This window comes from Arvicola amphibius, chromosome 2 (assembly GCF_903992535.2).
Source record: "Arvicola amphibius chromosome 2, mArvAmp1.2, whole genome shotgun sequence".
In the NCBI taxonomy this organism is placed as follows: Eukaryota; Metazoa; Chordata; class Mammalia; order Rodentia; family Cricetidae; genus Arvicola; species Arvicola amphibius.
Genome location: NC_052048.2, coordinates 32659246 through 32677830, shown reverse-complemented (window position 1 = coordinate 32677830; position 18585 = coordinate 32659246). Strand labels below are relative to the sequence as shown.

General features: G+C 44.4%; 1 protein-coding gene across 5 annotated transcripts in view; it reads left to right on the top strand.

The window, feature by feature from the left end:
- The window catches only part of Pparg (peroxisome proliferator activated receptor gamma), a 129138-nt gene extending 112507 nt beyond the window's left edge, over positions 1-16631 (top strand). For all 5 annotated transcript variants that reach the window (XM_038320176.2, XM_038320173.2, XM_038320175.2 and 2 more), the window contains one exon: positions 16180-16631. In XM_038320176.2, coding sequence (XP_038176104.1) covers positions 16180-16427 — 248 coding nt within the window. In that variant the 3' untranslated portion in view covers positions 16428-16631. The remainder of the gene's footprint in view (positions 1-16179) is intronic.
- The last annotated feature ends 1954 nt before the right edge of the window (positions 16632-18585 follow it).

The following is an 18585-nucleotide window of genomic DNA, read 5'->3' as shown; positions in this document are numbered from 1 at the left end:
TGCACATGCTAAACTCCACCTTCTCTCTCATCTGGCTTCTTATGGCTTCCCTTTTGTGCCTTTGTAAGACACTTGGCTGTGGTTACCAATACACTTGAAGCAAGAGCACACCACAGAGAAAGAAATTGAGCTATTTGGCAGTTTATCAAAACTTTGGCCTTGCAAATACGTGATCTAACTAACCAACTCCAAAAGTCTCATTTTATATCAAATGTTGTTTTCAAGACTCTCTCTCTCTCTCTCTCTCTCTCTTTCTCTCTCTCTCTCTCTCTCTCTCTCTCTCGTTTCCAGGTAAGTAGAACTTTCTGCTTTCATCTCTATCTGTGAAAATTGCTTTGAGCCAGATGTAATAGTGCACACTTAAAATCCCAGCACTGAGGAGGCTGAGACAAGAGAATCTTGAGTTGATGGCCAGCTTAGGCTACACAATGCTTTAAAAGAACAAACAAGCAAAACTTTGCATTTTAAATGGTGAATTCTTATATTGGAATTGACTTTAGATGCACGTTCTGTGTGAACTGTTCAGCAACCTATTTATGAGAACTTGCCTGTGGGGAAGGGGAATCTGTAGGTGAAAAGGTGTATTGTTGCTTCGTATAAAGAGCATGATCTGATGGTTAGTCTTGTGCAATGGAGAGCAGATGCTTTCAAGTAATGTGCATGGTAATTCCTAAGGGCAGTAAGAGCCAACACCGAGGAGGTGCCTCTAATGCCAGACAGTGTTCTGAGCACTTCCTACACAAATCCTCACCACAGCTCAGTGAGGTGAGTGCCATTTTTTAAAGTAAGGAAACCGAAGCACTGGAAGGCGTGTGCCCCTGCCCACAGTGATGTAGCTGGGGAGTCAGACATAATGTCACATGTCTTTAATACCAGCACTCCAGAGGCAGGCAGATCTCTATGAGTTCAAGGCTAGCCTGGATCTCTTTGAGTTCCAGCCCAACCAGGCAACATAGTAAGTGAAACCTGTGTAAAGAAAGATGCACTGGGATGGCTTGTCTGCTTCTAGAGTCCTTGCTCCAAACTTCTGTTCTGTGAAAACAAAGCTGCTTTATATGACTGGAGAGCAGAGAGATAGGCTGTATGGCAAGGGTTAGGCAGTATCAAGTGGTCACTCACTTTAAGACAATTTTGTGTTGTCTTTGTCAGTTGGGATGGAACCAAGAGCCAGGCACGCAGTGACCACTGACAAGAGAACATCTCCTGCCCAAGCTCGGCACACCCTCAGACACTGAATCAACATGTTTTTGGAATTGAGTGGTTGACTTTTAGGAGTTGGTACTAGGGATTAAACTCATGGCCTCAGGCATGTCTACCACTGAATTATATTCTCGGCCCCAGAAGCACCATTAATAGCTATAATGACTATAAAATACTCTACTTTATAAAGAGTCTCTTATGGATCAAATCATCTCCCTATATATTATTATTTCATTTTGAATGACAGCGAAAACATAGAAGAGTGCTGAAATATGTGTTCCCTTATTTTATTTTTTGTTTATTTCATTATTTAAGTTTTTGAAACAGGGTCTCAAGTTACCCTAAACTCATTATGTTGCTGAGGCTGGCCTTGAACTCATGACCCTCAGTGCTGGGATATAGGCTGTGCTTTTCTTTGGAAAGTGTTCTATATTTTGATTACTAAATATTCTTCTATATAAATTTCTATCTAATCTTAGATGATTTTGTCATTGTAAATTTCCAGAAATTGGATTCAAAGCTATGAGCATTTTAATGTTTTTTATTTAATCATTATCATAAAGTTTACAGTCATTTATATCCACAGACACTAAGGGAAGCATTTGGAAAAATCCATTCAGACATCTTACTTTGTAAATAGGAAAAGTCTGAACAAGAAACAATCAGGATGGGCTGGGGCAGGAGCTCAGTGGAAGAGTGATTGTCTGATACATGCAAAGATTCCAAGCACCACAGAAATAAAAATATACACTCCTACATATATACATACACATGTGCACATATACACACATGCATACACATACATGCATACACCATTAGTTGTTTGAGAAACCACACAATAAACAATGTGCATGGATTTAATGCTGTAATTATTAGCTCATGCTAGGTCATGAAACTTATAATAACACCAGTGACAAGTACTCTATATAAAGAAGTTCCTTTTGGCCTTTTGTGGGTTGTCTTCACAAAAGCCAGGATCTAGATTTCATCCACACAACAATGAAAGATATCCCAAGGTAGCAGTCTGCCAGATTATTAAGATCTTTTAACCCTTGTGAATATTTCTAGACTTCCTCAAAGCAGCTGACTAACCACTGATATGTTCCTACATCACAGAAAGGAAAAATCCTTCCCCGACCAAAGTTGAAATTATAGATAAAGGCTAAATACAGACAACAGACAAGAGTAAAACTGGCCCATGTTTGTAGAGCTCACAGGAATGTGATTCTCCTCTTTACTCAGGAGACTGGTTGTGTGCAGGCCAAACAAAAGCTGCCCAATTGCCATTCCCAGTCCTAGGATTGGCTTCCAGTTAAGTTCTCATTGTCCATAGATGTGAGATCAATATCCCAAGCCCAGCCTTATTAGAGACAGTTTCCAAATTAGCCATTGCTTGTTGATTCTTTTTCCTTATTCTAAAATTCCAGGAAGAGAAAACATCTTGTAAATAAGAGCAATTATAGCCAGAAAACAGAGTTCTGTCCCTATCCAGTCTCAGCAAGATTGATTATATCCAGAAAACAGAGTTCTGTCCTTAACCAGTCTCAGCAAGAGAGATTATACCCAGAAAACAGAGTTCTGTCCTTAACCAGTCTCAGCAAGAGCGATTATATCCAGAAAACAGAGTTCTGTCCTTAACCAGTCTCAGCAAGAGCGATTATATCCAGAAAACAGGGTGCTGTCCCTATCTAGTTTCAGCAAGAGCGGTTATATCCAGAAAACAGGGTTCTGTCCCTATCCAATCTCAGCAAGAGCCATTATCTCTTCAGCACTTCAGAAGTTTGTCAGTTGCTTTAGTGATTTTGGTAAGCAGTGCCTTAGGCAAGGCTCATCTGAGCCCTTCTGAGCTGGAACTTTAGCTCTGGTGAAGGCACTTAGGTGCTCGAACTGGGGAAAGGATGAGGAAGATGAGGCTGTGTAAGGAGAGGATCAGAGCTGGGGAGGTGGTTAGAGGGACCAAAGAGGAAGACTGTAGATAGAAGTGTCAATTTGACCCAACTCAGGACTTGCTGGGGAAATAAATGTTACTACCCACTGAACACTGCGGACCCGTTGATCTGGTTCTTAGATTTGAACTGGGTTTAGCAACTCCTTGTGTACTCAGCTGTTGCAGCCAGTTTACTGAGAGAGATGACCTAGTTCTCAAAGTCTTCTCATCTGTCTCCTCTGAGCTGGATCAAGAAATGGAATAAAAAGAACGGTAGTGCTTGGGAGCCGTGTAGCACTTCTTAAGAGCAGCACATAGTCAGTCTTCCCTGGATCCCAACGGGGCACAGGGCTTTTTATTCTCACTTCACAGGCAGAGAAATAAGTGTCCTGAACTCGGATTTGTACAAGATCTGATGCCTATTGAATAGTAGTAGGACTGGGTTAAAAGCCAAATGTCCTGTCTCTGGGAAAGCCCTATCCCCCCAGCTTCCTTGCTAGACGATCACAGTTCACTCTCTGCAGCTGGTAGCTGCACCCCGCACTCCCACCCACACGTTCCTTCCTTAAGGCCTGAACCTGGAAGCCAGGGGAGCACTTCCTTGTAATCCCAGCAAATAACAGCTTCCGTTGCACCCTCTAGTCTCACTGCTGGGGTAGGTGGTGTTGAGAATAATATAACTGTAGGAGATGTTTGCAGCTGGCGCCATAGACCGATGCCAGCCTCTCTAGCGAGCTTTCAAGCCCTGCCCCATGGCCAATGCCAAGTGTGAAGCCCAGGAAATCTGGCAAACTCCAGGACACTCCACTGGACACTTTGCCCCCTTGAGTGTGTGTTGTGTGGTAAAGAAAAGCCAAGGAAGGTCCAGCTGGAACTCTCCAACAGGAAAAACGGCTTGTTAATTCAGAACAGCTTGGAATCCATTTCGATTCATTCTCAACTTTTTAAGATTTGAGGGAGGAAACTCACTGGATTTTACAATGTATTTTTCAAGGCAAATCGCCACTGCCGTCTGAGTGATAGAGAAACTGCAACTATCCCTACAGCAGCAATAGACAGCGAGTCCTCAGCCTCCTCATTCTCTAGAGTCCGACTTGTGCCAACCACCTAAGGAGTGTGCCCTGCTCTTTCCTGCAGACCCAGCCACGTTCCTTCTTCAAACAGCTCTAGACGGCTGTTCTTGGAGTTACTGACTGTTGAGTGGGTAGAAGGAGGTTGTGTTCCCATAGTTATACATTCGACTTGATATTATTTGTCAATCTGAACTTGTTCTGTCAAGTCAACAGCTTGAGGCCCCATGGTTTTATCATGGACTATGGCTGAGGGATACTTAATTAAGACTTCTTAATTTATTGGACTTAAAACAGTCAAAGCACATCACCTAGGATAAGTTGACAGATGACTATAATAAGTAAAATGGCAACAATAACTTGCATTTGTTGAGTATCCCAGAGGTTCTGAACATGTGCTCTATTCCTAGTCTCTGATATGTCTTTGCTGGGGCTGTATGTGACCTCTACCCCAGTTTACAGATAGAGAAAATGCAATTTCAGAGAGCCTAGAAACAGAGCTACTAATTGATAAGGCCAAGTTCAGCCCCATTAGTATACCCAGGCTAGTGCCAGGGGCGTAGCTCAGTGACAGAGTCCACATTGAGCATGTGCAGAATTGGGTTCACCGCCCCCCAGAACTGCAATCATCCTCATCATCATCATTATGCTCTTCCCTGTGAAATTCTGTTGCCTGCTGAGTCACTGAGATGAAAAAGGATCTTAATTGCTTTCATCTTAGGGTTCTTTAGAAGCTATCAAAAATAACCATTTCCATGTGGCCTATGAATATTTATAATTAAGAATGTTCATACATTGTCACTAATATTTAATGTCCTTCTTAAGATACAATTTTAACTAACTAGCAAGCACTTTACCCACTGAGCCACCTTCCCAGACCCCTTACTTGGCTGGGGCAAGGCCTAGGGCTGGTGATAAGCTGAAGGCTGGTGTTATAGTTCTTACACCTGTCATATAATAAGCACTTGGACACAATGATTTGCAAAACTTCCTACAAAAGTAGACAGTAAACTTCAAATGGCTAAGTAAATATGTTTCCACTTAATGAGATGGCATCATATGTCAGGTCATAAGAGAGATAAATGGTTCCAAAGAGAAGTTGTAAGAGCAGACAGGGATGATTGTTTTGTCAGTGAAGTGCTTACTATGCAAGCATTAGGACATGAGTTCGGATCTCCAGCACCCATGTAAAAAGCCTTCTGCTGTGACATTTGAATGTAAAACCAGCACTGGAGATGCAGAGCCAGGAAGATCCCTGTGGCTTGCTGGCCAGCCCTACTAGCTGAATCCGCAGGCTCCACAGCCAATGAGAAACCCTTCTTTCTCAAAAAGTAAGATGGTGAGTGAGGAAGACACCTAGTGTCAACCTCTGACCTCCACATGCACACAAGCATGGGGGAGGAGCACAAACATTCTTGCACTCGGGAGAGGGATTTAAAGCTGTTAGAATATTATCCAGTGTTTTCTCTTGCTCTAGAGAAACAGCTGAGCAGATGGGCACTTGCTCTGTGTGGTTCAAGCAGACAGACACTCACTCAGGGGAGTTGCAAAGTGCCTCATTCTGCAGCTCAGACCCTATTACCCACTGCAGATCACTTGGGGCACCAGGTTTAGGAGTGTTCCTCTATGCCCATACCTCAGTTACCCTTTAGACCTTGGGTGTCTGTGTCATGCTTACTACAGACTGTTTTCTGTAAGTTACAGTGGACGGTATAGCCCATTTCTCTGGCAAAGCAGCGTTTGTGTCTAATTGGAGCCCTACACCAGTCACACCCTTGACTCCACTCAGCACAAGGGCCTTCCTATCCTCTTTTGAAACTCAGACATTAAAATAAGTATGGCTAGCAATAGCCCAACTTTGGTGTTTGGTCATCCTAGGGATTGAACTTGTGGCCTCGTGCATGCTGAGCACAGGCTTTCCCATTGAGCTACAGCCTCAGCATTATACCAGCTTCCTACTTCTTCTGTGCCAGCTAAATACTTAACTTCCTTCCCCATTGAGAAAGTTGTTTATCCAACTGTTCTTCAGATATTGAAAATAAACAAGGACATCTAATTTCTCTTGAGCTGAACAGCCAGTGTTATCATGTCTCCTGTTCCCCATGAGGCGATGGCCATGTCACAGAGTAATAGCAGGTTTATTAAGTACTAATATATCTAATGGGTTTTACCTGCGTATGAGGCAGCCCAATGGCTTTGAACAATGACTCAATTTGAGTTATCTAGAAATGTTCCATTCGTTCTCTGTTTTTATAACCTCATACACTTGGTATAATAGGGGTGAGGTATACTTATGAGTTTGCAGCTGGCACCCAAATACTAAAAACCAGAGAACTGGGGACAGGAATAGAGCATTGAGGAAATGAAACATCAGCCCGGAGCTAGACATACATGCGAGAAGATATGTGCAGGCTCTGGTTCGCAGAGCATAGGAAACTTCTTATCTGTAACTGCTCCAGGAGTAAAGCTTCCTCCTCCACCCAGGCTGGGTAGGCTGCCATCATCTTGGAACTGAGCAAACAGTGGCATTTGAGACAGACATGGGACTGAAAGTTGAACTGCTGAGTCATTCCTGTCCACACTGGCAGTCTTGGAAGAGGCTCCTTAGCCAGTCACCGGTGGCTTTTCAGAGCACTTTATCATTTTGGACTCTCAAAATGTGTATTTAAACTCTGGGTGACCCCAGGCAGCCTTCCAGATAGGAACCATTCAGCTATGAGTGGGGAACGAATGGACCCGGGATCCTCGGGTCACCTAACAGGGAGGCTAGACACAGGGGCGCAAGGTGCCATGCGACCCAAAAGAAACTTCTCATCTGATGCAGCAGCTATGACCAGGCCAAGGAGAAAGCTCCAGAAACACACAGGAGAGTCTGAAAGCCCCACTCCCCCACTTCCTAGATGTGTGGTTGCAGCAATTATTTACCTCCCTGGGTCTTAACTTCCTTATCAGCTCCCCAAGCAAGTGAAATAGCATTATATGAATCTTCTGGCACCGCGCCTGGGACACTGCTGTGCACACAGTGAATGCTAATTTCCCCTTTCTCCTGTGTGATATCATTTGAAGTAGCTCCACTCCATCCTGCCAGTCGAATGGCTTGAAATTCCACCAACCGTCCTTAAAATCCCTTCCTACAATATAAATACCCCTAGGGAGCTCTTAGCTAATCCTTTTATCAGCTATCACTTTAAGGGGATTAGTTGCAGATTGAGAACAAAACCCAAAGGGAAGAGATACAGAGAAAGGGGAGGAGCCAAAGTAGGAGGCTCAAAATCCCCTAACCCTGGGCCCCCAAGGAGACGGGGTGGGGGTGGGGGGAATGGAGGGGGATCTAGGACTGTGGATTGCCCCTTCCAGAATTCCCTTGACTTTGTAGGAACCTTAGGTGTTTAGAAAGTCGTATCTTCCTTTTGTGATTATAAATTCTTCTGAAAAAGAAAGAAAGGGGGAGGGAGAAGGAAGGAAGGAAAAGAAAGAAGGAAAAAGAAAGAAAGAAGGAAAGAAAGAAAGAAGAAAGAAAGAAAGAAAGAAGGAAAGAAAGAAAGAAGAATGAAGAAAGAGAAAGGAAGAAGAGAGAAGAGAAGAACGAAAAAGAAAGAAAGAAGGAAAGAGAAAAAGGACAAAGAAGATGTGGAAGGGTGCAGGAGTGGGGTATCTAAAATGGACAAGCCTACCCTCTGGTTTGCTGTCATGGGTCTAAAGTCAAAAAGGTGCTCTTAGTCTCCCTTTACTCAGCCCTTCCTCCTCAGTCTCCTCTCCTCCCAGAGCAAGGCAGAGTCACCAGGCACATTGAGGGCAGCAGTGTGTTTGACTGGAGGGACACCCAGAAGAGGGCATTCTCATATCTCTTTCCACTAAAACCTTTTCCTCTACGCTGTACCCCAACCTCAGCCAGCCATCAATCCTGACGGAATTATTCAAAACAGAACTAGCAAAATTGCAGCGGCCTCCTTCGGCTTCTGTGGTAACCACAGTAGACGGCCCCTTGGTCCTGATGAGAAAGGAGAGGGGCAGAGCACACGGCTGAATCTTGAGTGACAAGTACAGCAGAGCTAGAAGGATCACCAGGACTTCCCAAGACCAGGAGAAAATTCAGAGACCCATTTGCATCCTCTAAGACCTTGAAATAGAATCAACCCAGGCTCTGTTCCCTGGGAGACCCCGTGTAGAGGGGCAGTCTAGCTTTAACCAAGCATAGAGTAAATATCACCTGCCTGCCCATAATGTATTCATGTTCAGGAGCCTTTGTGGAGATGGGGTCTGAGGAGTGATGATGTGGAGTTGCTGCTTGATGGGCACATACTAGCAAACACTGGCTAGGCTTGACTTCATTGTGCTTCCCCCTTCCATCATCCTGCTAAATCATCTTGTCATCTACCATAGAGAGAGCATTGATCAGTGTTAAATCCTTACTTGAACAGGGAAGTGTGAGACTGTTTCATTGTGTCCGAGGGAGAGTGCCGCAGCAACACGTGCTGCCGCAGGCAGACCACGTCTGTCCGTGAAACATTCGCAAGGCTTCTGTTTTACTGCATCCTGGCTTTTCTGATAGAAGCAGTAAACCACTCCGTGCCTCAAGTCATCCATTGGTCAGACCTCTCGTTAATTTAGTTTGACTCTGCTAACATCCCTAATAAATCCTCAGCAAGGTCCAGTCCAGGACTAGGAAGAAGAAAGCATCTGGACCGGGGAAGGTGAGGGACAGCTGGAAAGAAAGGAATAGTTAAGGGAAGAAGAGCAGGAAAGAGAGAATCCAGGAAAACCAGGGGCCTAGAAGAAGGGAGACAAGCAAGGGAGTGACAGCAGAGTTAAAAGTCCAAAGCTTGCTGTGTGCCCTGACAGAATTGCTACTCAGAATGCTGTGACTTAGTTTACCATTCCAGCCCTGCTTGAAACCAATAGTTACTTTCCTAATGAGCCGAGAGAGCTCATTTGGTAAAGTACCTGTCTTCTCTGCATGAAGACAGGCATGAAATTCCAAGGGCCCGGGTGGCTTTGTTTGGTTGGTTGATTCCTTAGATGGCTATGAGGCTGCAGAGAGGATTGGGAGGTTAAGAGCACTTGCTGTTGTTCTTTCAGAGGACGAGAGTTAGTTTCCCAACACCCAGATCAGGTGGCTCACAGTCACAGCTACCTGTAACTCCAGCCCCAGGGGACTCAGCACCCTCTTCTGGCCTCCTCAGACACTCACACATACATGGCATATACTTACCATGCACACGTACACATAAATAATATAAATATATTTAAAAGCTAGATATGGCGACCTATGCCTGTAATCCCAACACTGGGAAAACAGGGACATATGGTCCCTGGAGCACTACATGACAAACCTAGGAAGAGGTCTTGTTTCAAAGACAAAGAAAAAAGTGGAAAGCACCTGTAGAATGATGTCTGAGATTTTCTCTGACCTCCATTCAAACATTCACACACGTCTGAACCAACAAAACCATTTCTGCAATGCTATGGATTAAATTCAAGTGTGCTAGACAAGCACTCCAATACATCCATAGCCCCTTATTTTATTTCTTATACAGGTTCTTGGGGTATTGCCCAGACTGGCCTCAAATTTCTGGGCTCAATCAATTCCGCTTCCTCAGCCTCTGAGTATCTTGGGCTACATGTGTTCCACTGAGCCAGCTTCCTTTTTAAAAACAAGAAAACTGAAGTATGGGGAGGCTTATATATCTGACGAAGGTCACCACGGGAGGAAACTGCAAAGTTAGACAGTCAAAGCTTCTCGTAAAGTGATACTGCTCTCTGAGGTCTCTACACATCCAAACACCAACAGCCCTGAAACCTAGAAGATTCATCCCAAGTCAGGTACTTGAGACACATATGTGTTGTGTTTAATCTCCCCAGTTCATTTTAATGTGTACCCCAAATTGAGGATCCCTGTGCTCGATCCAGCTCTCTGCATGATCTGTTTCTCTAGAGAGAGGACAGTGGGGAGATGGCCGCAGACCGTGCAGTAGCTTGCTTTCTCTATCCACAGTCTGTCTCATGTTCACTGTGACTCTGAAGGTAGATTAGAAAAGCATCCCAGAATCTCCAGTATCATGTCTACAAGGAATACATATCTGGACCACTGTGGCTGTTTTGCTCTGTGCCTATTCTGGAACTGTCCCACATGAGTGTTTTCAACTATGAGAGTGAGAATTTGCCCAGACCCCAAACATGTCTGTATTGAAAATTACTTTTCTTGTGCTCCCAAATTTCCATTCTTACAAGAACACTTCAAAACCTTCCATTTCCCAGCTGTTGATACTGACCTGACCCCACCCTGTAGCAAAGGTTTGAACAAACACAAAGAATAAGAATTTCTAGCATTCTTACCCCTGTAACTCTCTATGGCCTTATGAGAGATGTGGCATTGTTGTCTTCAAGCATAAACCATCTCCAGAAAGATCAGCTAAGCTGTCCAAGAGCACGCAGAGACTTAAGTGGAAGTCTCTTAAGTGAAAACTCAGGTTTTCAGGTTCCACGTCCAAGTCCTCTTAGAACCTATCTTGTAGCTTAAGGTATAATCCAATAAAGGGAACGATGGAGTAAGTTGGAAAAGAAGTTAAGTTGCTGAATCTCAGATAGCCTTTTCTCCTCTTCAGCATCACCTCACACTTGAACTGAAGTTCTTTATGATTGTGGATCAATGTATAGCTGTCCCACAAACCAACATCTCCCCTTAAAGGACCTAAGTAGTGTCCATTTCAAACCAACCCATCACAAAGTCAACCAGGGAGGTGGGAAAGGCTCAAATAGCATCTCTCAGAGAACAGACAGAAGACTGGCCTTGGCTTTCCTGCCCGTCCTTCAAGAAACCTCATTTGTGGCCTGCTGCTATGGGGCCTAACTGAGCCTCCTGAGAAAACTTGGGCAGGGGGAATGTAACCCAGGTGGGTGGGTCCTAGTAGGACAAAGCATTGAGTTCACTTCAGATAAGCCCCATATTCAAGGCAGAATCAGATCTGGATAAGATGGAAGCTTTGTATATTTGCCTAAATCAGTTGCTCTCTAATCAGTTCCAGGACTGAATGAATGAAGACCGGAAAGGTTCTTTCCCAATTCTTCACAGCCTGGGGAGTAAGGATATAATAATTGACTCCAGCCTCCTGGAGTGCATGAGTCAACAGGGCTTCCCCAAAGGGCCATGTGGGCAGCCTTAGCCAACAGAGAGCCCTTGACCCTGAGCCTGCTCCAGACCCGCCTCTCACCTCGAGAAGGTGCAAGGACCTCAGCTAGCCCTTCAGGAGATGTCCTATCAAGCCCTGAGCCCCAGGGAGTAGATGGAAGGGAAAAGATGGGATGAGTCTGGGGGCTAGTCTATGGTACAATCTCAACTCAGTGAAGGTCCAAGGGAATGTGGGGAGGGAGGTGGAAAGGGAAACCAGGGAAGAGAGCAGCAGAGGTCCCTAAGCCCATGAAGAGCAGAAGCAGAGGAGCAATTGATAAATTCCTTTTGCCCTTGACCTAAGACCAAAAGAAGCTGCCTTTTGTTTTGGTTTTGTTTTTAAATAAGCCAGTTCTAAGTTTAATATGTAAGCTTATGAATATACTTTTCTAATTCAATTTTTATTTCCCTGGTTGAATTATGTGAATTGTGTACTAGAGGGAATTATAGATAAGAATGCATCTTAGAACTTTTGAATTAGGGATTTAGAGATCATTGATAGATTATACAGAGGAGGGAACTGAGCCCAACGAATTTAATCAGTGGGACCCAAGGTCATAGAGCTGGTGAAAGACAAAGCAGGAGAATGTGGCCCTTACTACTCTGTGGCCTCCTTCCCCAAACCGTGTGTTCCCTTGATGGGGGCTTGTATAGGGGACAGCCAGGCTGATCATTAGATGATCTAACTTGTCACTGGAGAAAATATATTTAATCTGCAGCTACAGCATCTCAGCCCTTCAGCCAAGCATCATCCATCACATCATAAAGAGTAACTTGCCAAAGAAGAGTTGGAAAATCCAAACCAGATCCTTCCCCACTCCTGGAGCGGCTGGTCACATTTCACTCCCCGAGCCAGGTTCCAGCCCATCCTTTGCACACTAGGGTCTTGTTGTTTGATAGAGACCCTGTGTTCATTCATATGATCCCTTCAGTGGCTTTGTCCCCACTGGTGCTGCTCAAAAAGAAGGAGAAAGGAAAGAGAGCTCAGGAGCAGAGGCTCCAGAACAGGCTGTGTGACTCAGAATGCAGCCACACAGCTGTGCACATCCACACAGCTGTGCACATCCGCACAGCCTCGGATGTTGTTGGCGAAGGAGGGTCAGCAGGCATTACATTAGAGCCCCAGTTCAGAGTTCAGCTTTTCTTGAAGCCTCAGTGGTTTCTTAACTTTGGAAATTTTGCTTATTTCTTTTTAGTATATGTGAACATACATGCACACACATGCAAGCCATGATACACATGTGTAGGTCGGAGCACAGCTCTGTGGAAGCCATCCTCCTCCTTCACGTGGTTCTAGGGATCAAATGTGAAGTGCTGGGGTTGCAGAGCAACAAGAGCTTTACCTGGCCCAAGTACGTTCATTGTGGTGTCACAGCTGAGAAAGACAGCCCTTCTAGGGGAGCATTCTCCAGGCTGGGACTAAGTCATGTGCTCTGTTCTCAGACGTTTCACTGTTCTTATTCCCTTGGTCCCACATTTAGGGCTGGAATTTCAAAGGAAACCATTCTTAATCCAATTGATGGGATATGTTAGGGAAGAAGAAAGTCAAGCCCAAGACATGTTTCCTTCTGTAACAAAAAAGAAGTAAAATTGAGAGAATGTTCTCAAAAGTCCCACCCTGAGACCATTGTTCTCCCAAGCCTTGCAGCTGTGGATTAAAAGTTATGAGAGTTTATGAGATATGGCAAAACAAAACACCATTCATGACAGACGTCTTCACTGTGAGGTGATTCTGCCTTCAGGCTTGTTCACCAAGTAGAATGATACTCTTCCATCTGGGACTTTGGGCCAGAACAACCCCTTGCTCATTAACTCAGCCAGCTGAGGGCTGATGGGCATCCATCCACTGGTGGCTCAGAGACATCAGGTCACTGCTACTGGGCACAGCAGGAAAGAGAATACAGTGCTGGCAGCACAAGGGGAGGACTTCAGGGTGTAGTGTTTGGAACAGAGGTGCACAGACCTGGAAAAATCAACCATTCAGTAAACGTACCTCAAATGTAGAGATCGGGTTGGTCATAAGGTGCTATGGGGCCCAGAGCAAACGATGAGGCCAAGAGAGAAGGGATGAGGAGGAGGTGCTCCATGCCACTGGTGCTCCCTTGAAGAAGCAGTTGGAGGCACTGTGGAGTGAAGAGGTTTCAGGCAGGAAGTACTGAGTCTCTATAGCTACTCTGATGGAGCTGGATGTTTGAGGACTTTGGAATAGAAATACCTTAGTGTGCCTGAGCAGAAGGATGGCTAAAGAAACTGAGGCTAAGGTACAGAGGCAGCAGCCGATGAGAAAGATGAAGATGGGAATAAACTTACGGTGAAGGGAGGAGTGAGCAGCCTGCAGGACTAAACTTTGAAACCAATATAAGACCTAAGACGTTGGGGTGTGTCCTAAATGATGCAAATGAATCCTACTTTTAGTAGGTCTTCAGAAGAAAGCTCTTATATCCTAAGCAACTTAGAATACAGGAACCAAAGCCAAAACCTTTTACTCAGGAACATTAAAGCAGCAGGTGTGGCAGAGCATGCTTTTGATCCCAGCACTCCAGAAGCAGAGGCAGGCGAATCTCTTGTGTGTTAGAGACCAGCATGGTTTACAGGCTAGCCAGAATCACATAAAGAGACGGGGGGGGGGGGGGGGGGAATCGAAAACACTTTTGTATAGTTCTTGGATTAAGCCAGTGTTCTAAGATAGGCTGTTTTAAAAGCACAGTGAGAGCCTGTGGGGTGAGACCAAAGTGACACTGGAGGGAAATTTAGAGTTTCAATAAGTTCATTAGAGACCGAGAAATCCCCAAACTAAAAGTAAGCATTCAAATCAAGAAATTAGAAAAGGGGGGAAAAGAAAAACGGATAAATTTACTTTTTAAAAAAGGAATTAAGCATTGAAACAAAAATATGATTTAAACTTGATTAATAAAACTAAGGGCTATATTTTTAAATAAGGAGGACTGGACAAATGATTCCATGGTTTAGAGCTCAGGCTGCTGTTACAGAGGACCAAGTTTGAGTTCCCAGCTCTACCATGGTTCATAATCATTGGAATCTGATGTCTTCTTCTGACCTCCAAAGACAACAGGCACACACATGGTGTGCACACATGTACACAGACAAAACACACACATACTCTTTAAAAATTTTAAAAAAATAGGTAAGTCTTTTACAAGTAAGATTTTAAAATGAGAAAACACATAAAGAGCATTAAGCTAAGGAGCATAAAATAGTAGATTCCACTAGTTCATAAATTAATAGATTCCACTAGTTCATAAAATAGTAGATTCCACTAGTTCATAAAATAGTAGATTCCACTCGTTCATAAAAAGAAAAAGAGAATAGGAGAGGGGCTCATCGGGAAGGATTCAGCGGGCGTGGGAATGGAGCCATGAAGGGTCAGGGTGGGAGTACTTTATAGACATATATGGAAATGTCATGGTGGAACCCACTCACTGTGTGTACAATTAATTTAGCTAAATAAACATTTAGCAATATATAATAAAAATAGATTCCAGATTATAAAAGAATATTATGTATAACTCCATTCTGAAAGAATTTACTGTTTTACTTTATACATTGCAGAAAGCCTAGGTAGTGAAGGACTTGTCACCAGGGTCAGAGTGTTCTTCGACTGAATTCCAAGAAACCACAAAGGAGCAGGTCAAAAGGGAAGGAAAACAGAGCTCCACTCAGGAGGCTTGTTCACGGTTGCTCCCGAAAAGTGGATGGCTCAGATGATAGCTCCTGGCCATGGTGCCCGCAGTTACTAAAAAGCCCCAGTAAAATCCTAACAAATGAGCACTCCGACGTAAGGAAGTCTATTTATGTAATCCATTACACTAGGTTACGATACTACCATATCTTTTCAGATAGCGTATCTCTTCAGATAGAAAAATTTAAAAAGCCTTTAATAAAATTTAACCAATGTTCCTGACCAAAAAAAAAAAAAAAAAACAAATTTAAAACTCTAAAATTCTTGGAAAACCAAAAGTAAAACAAATCCACCATAATCTACAGTAAATGTCACAATGGTGGCAAAGCATTGGCAGCATTTGCCTTTGTGCTTTGGAAGGCTGACACGAGGTGTCCTACTAAGGACGGGACTGTACTCCTCCAGTAGCTGCAGCCCGGGAGGCTGAGCCGGGAGGAGGGGAGGGCTGAGAGAGCCTGGAGTTTGGGGTCTGCCTAGGCAATACAATGAGACCTTCCTTGATAACAAAATGGAAAGGTAGAAAGGAAGCAAAGAAAAGGAACTGTTAAGAATTGATGACGCACACCTGCAACCTCATCCCTAGGAGAAACCTCAGCCCCACTGTAGGGAGGGGAACCGCCCTCCAAGGGAAGCAATGCTTTGTCTTTCAGTTACCCTGCTGGAAATGTGATGTTCTGTGCCACACAAAAACAACAAGGCTCACACTTGAAAGCTTTGTTTGAAGCTGTTATGAGAGCATAGGTAGAAGCTCTGAAAAGATCACCCAGGAGGAGCAAAGGTTGGAAATGTGATTTCTGAGAAGAGCAGCCTGTTGTCAGAAGACGCCTTGAGCTGGGGACAGAATGCTCCTGATGGTGTCGCATGCGCAGTTAGTCCTGAACGGGAATTGCTTTGCCTTTCAATTCCATCCTTTAGTCTCACCCATGAGCTGCAGAGCCTTCCTCCTTGCCAGCTTAAGAAATAAAGCAGAGACACAGGGAGGTGGGGATGGAAGCTTGCTCTGCAGTAGAGCATGAGCCTGGCACTTGAGGACTGGGTCTCATCTCTGGCTTGGGGAGGGAGTAGCCTGAAGCTGAACCTTTGACGGAGCCTTTTGTCTTTTTGTTTCTCCCAGATCGCCCAGGCTTGCTGAATGTGAAGCCCATTGAGGACATCCAAGATAACCTGCTGCAGGCCCTGGAGCTCCAGCTCAAGCTGAACCACCCGGAGTCCTCACAGCTGTTCGCCAAGGTGCTGCAGAAGATGACGGACCTCCGGCAGATCGTCACAGAGCACGTGCAGCTACTGCATGTCATCAAGAAGACGGAGACGGACATGAGCCTTCACCCCCTGCTCCAGGAGATCTACAAGGATTTATATTAGCAGGAAAGCCCTGCCCGCTGACGTGTTCCTTCTTTCGATTGCACTATTATTTTGAGGGAAAAAAAAATCTGACACCTAGAAAATTTACTGTGAAAAAGCATTTTAAAAACAAAAGGTTTTAGAACATGATCTATTTTATGCATATTGTTTATAAAGATACATTTACAATTTACTTTTAATATTAAAAATTATCACATTATGAAACTGTTTATAGTGTCTAACAACCGGCCATGTGCTTCCCATTCCACCATTGCAGATCTGGGGGCAGATTTCTCCATTTTACTTCTTTCTTGGTCGTTCTTTGACATGTGTGTGTACTCATGTTTGTGTGTGTGCAGGGGCTGTGCCTGTTCATGGAGACCTAGAGGTGGCTTTAGGGACCATGCTCAGGAACATCACCTACCTAGTTTGAGAGAGGGTCTTTCAGTGGCCTGAATCCAACAAATACGGCTAGACTAGCTGGTCTCTGAGACCCAAGCAGTCTCCTGTTCCACCCCCCAGCACTACCCCCTCTATCATTTTTATGTGGATTCCGGGGCGGAGGGATGTCAAACCCAGATCCTCATCACTGACAACCTGTTTAACATATTGCCACCCCACCCCCAACCCCGTAAGCATGGGGTCTGGTTCCAGGTACCAAACCCCGTGGGTGTCCACGTTTTTATAAGATAGATGTTTGCGTCTAAACTATGCACACTCTCCCCCGTCATCGAAGCCATCTCTAGGTACTTACAATACCTGATACAGTGGAAATGTTGTGGGCTGTGATGCAGTGGTGGTGGGGAAAAGGACAAGAATGGGGAGAGTCCTAAAAGTCAGTACTTCACAAAAATGCCCCACAAATATTTGGCCCCAAAAATGTAAAACCCACAGAAAGTCTGATTGTACTCCCTACTAATGGAACCCCAATTTGTCATGTCAACTCTGCGATAAGCTTCTGAGAGCACAAATGTTTTAATAGATAGCACTATGGGGCTGGGGATGGACCTCTGTCAACAGAGTGCTTGCCTAGCAAGCATGTTAGCTCTGGGTTTGCAACTGCAAAAAGCAATCATGTTGGAAGATACCTGTGATTCTAGCATTCAGGAAATGGAGGTAGTAGGATCAGGAGCTCAAGATTTTCTTTCAACATGGCCTATGTATCAAGTTCAAAGTCAGCCTAAGATACATGAGGCCCTGTCTTAAAAACAGAGGGAGGGACTGGCTGGAGAGATAACTCCATGGTTGAGAGTGCTGGCTGCCCTGTTCACTTCCCAGCCGCCATAGCAGGTGGTTTTCAACCACCTGTAACTCCTGATTCCAGGCTATCGGAAGCTTCTTTGGGCATCCACATATACATGGCATATACATACCCATAAATAAAACCGTTTTTAAGTTTTATAAAATGAAGGAGTAGATGCCTCAGCAAATGTTAGTTATGGAAGCCTGATCACCTGATTTCCAGCCATGGAACACATATAAAAAGCCATTGCTAGCACACGTCTGTAATCCCAACACTCGTGTGGTGAGATGGGGGCAGAGATAAGAGAATGTCCTGGAAGTTCTCAGCCCAGTTAGCTGGACTATTCATAGCAGGAGAAACAAGAAAATCCCCACTTCAAAAGGGGGCAAGTCAAGAATCAGCTCACAGAAGTTGTTTTCTGACCTCCACACACAAATAAAAAGTAGAAAAAGAAATACTCTTAAGGCTTTAAAGAGTTGAAGTCTGCCAAAATGAGCCTATCATTGAACTGAGAAGAAATATTTGACTCTTTCTTAAAACATTATAGTGTGCATAATTAATTAGGTGCCAGATGAATGGTCAGGTGCTCAGTCGTGTGCTAGGGAATAGTTTGCAGGGAAGTGAGATACCTGAAGATTGAAAAATCAGGGTGGAACTTGTGGACTTGGAGGCAGGCCTCAAGGACAGTGATGAATTGAGAATCCGCAAGAAAGACAGCAAGTGATTTTACAGGAAAGCAAAAGAGCAAGAACATCGGAGCAGAAGAGGGAGGGTCTTGCTGCAACCTGGCCCTAGTGTAGACAGCAGGGATGCTGTGCTCTTCCCATGAGCCTCCTGAGGGTCGTTTGCCCAGAGATCCCGCACTTTACTGAACCTGAAGGCTCATGACCCATCATGTTTGCAACAAATGCCAGCAAGCAGATTATGAATTGTTGC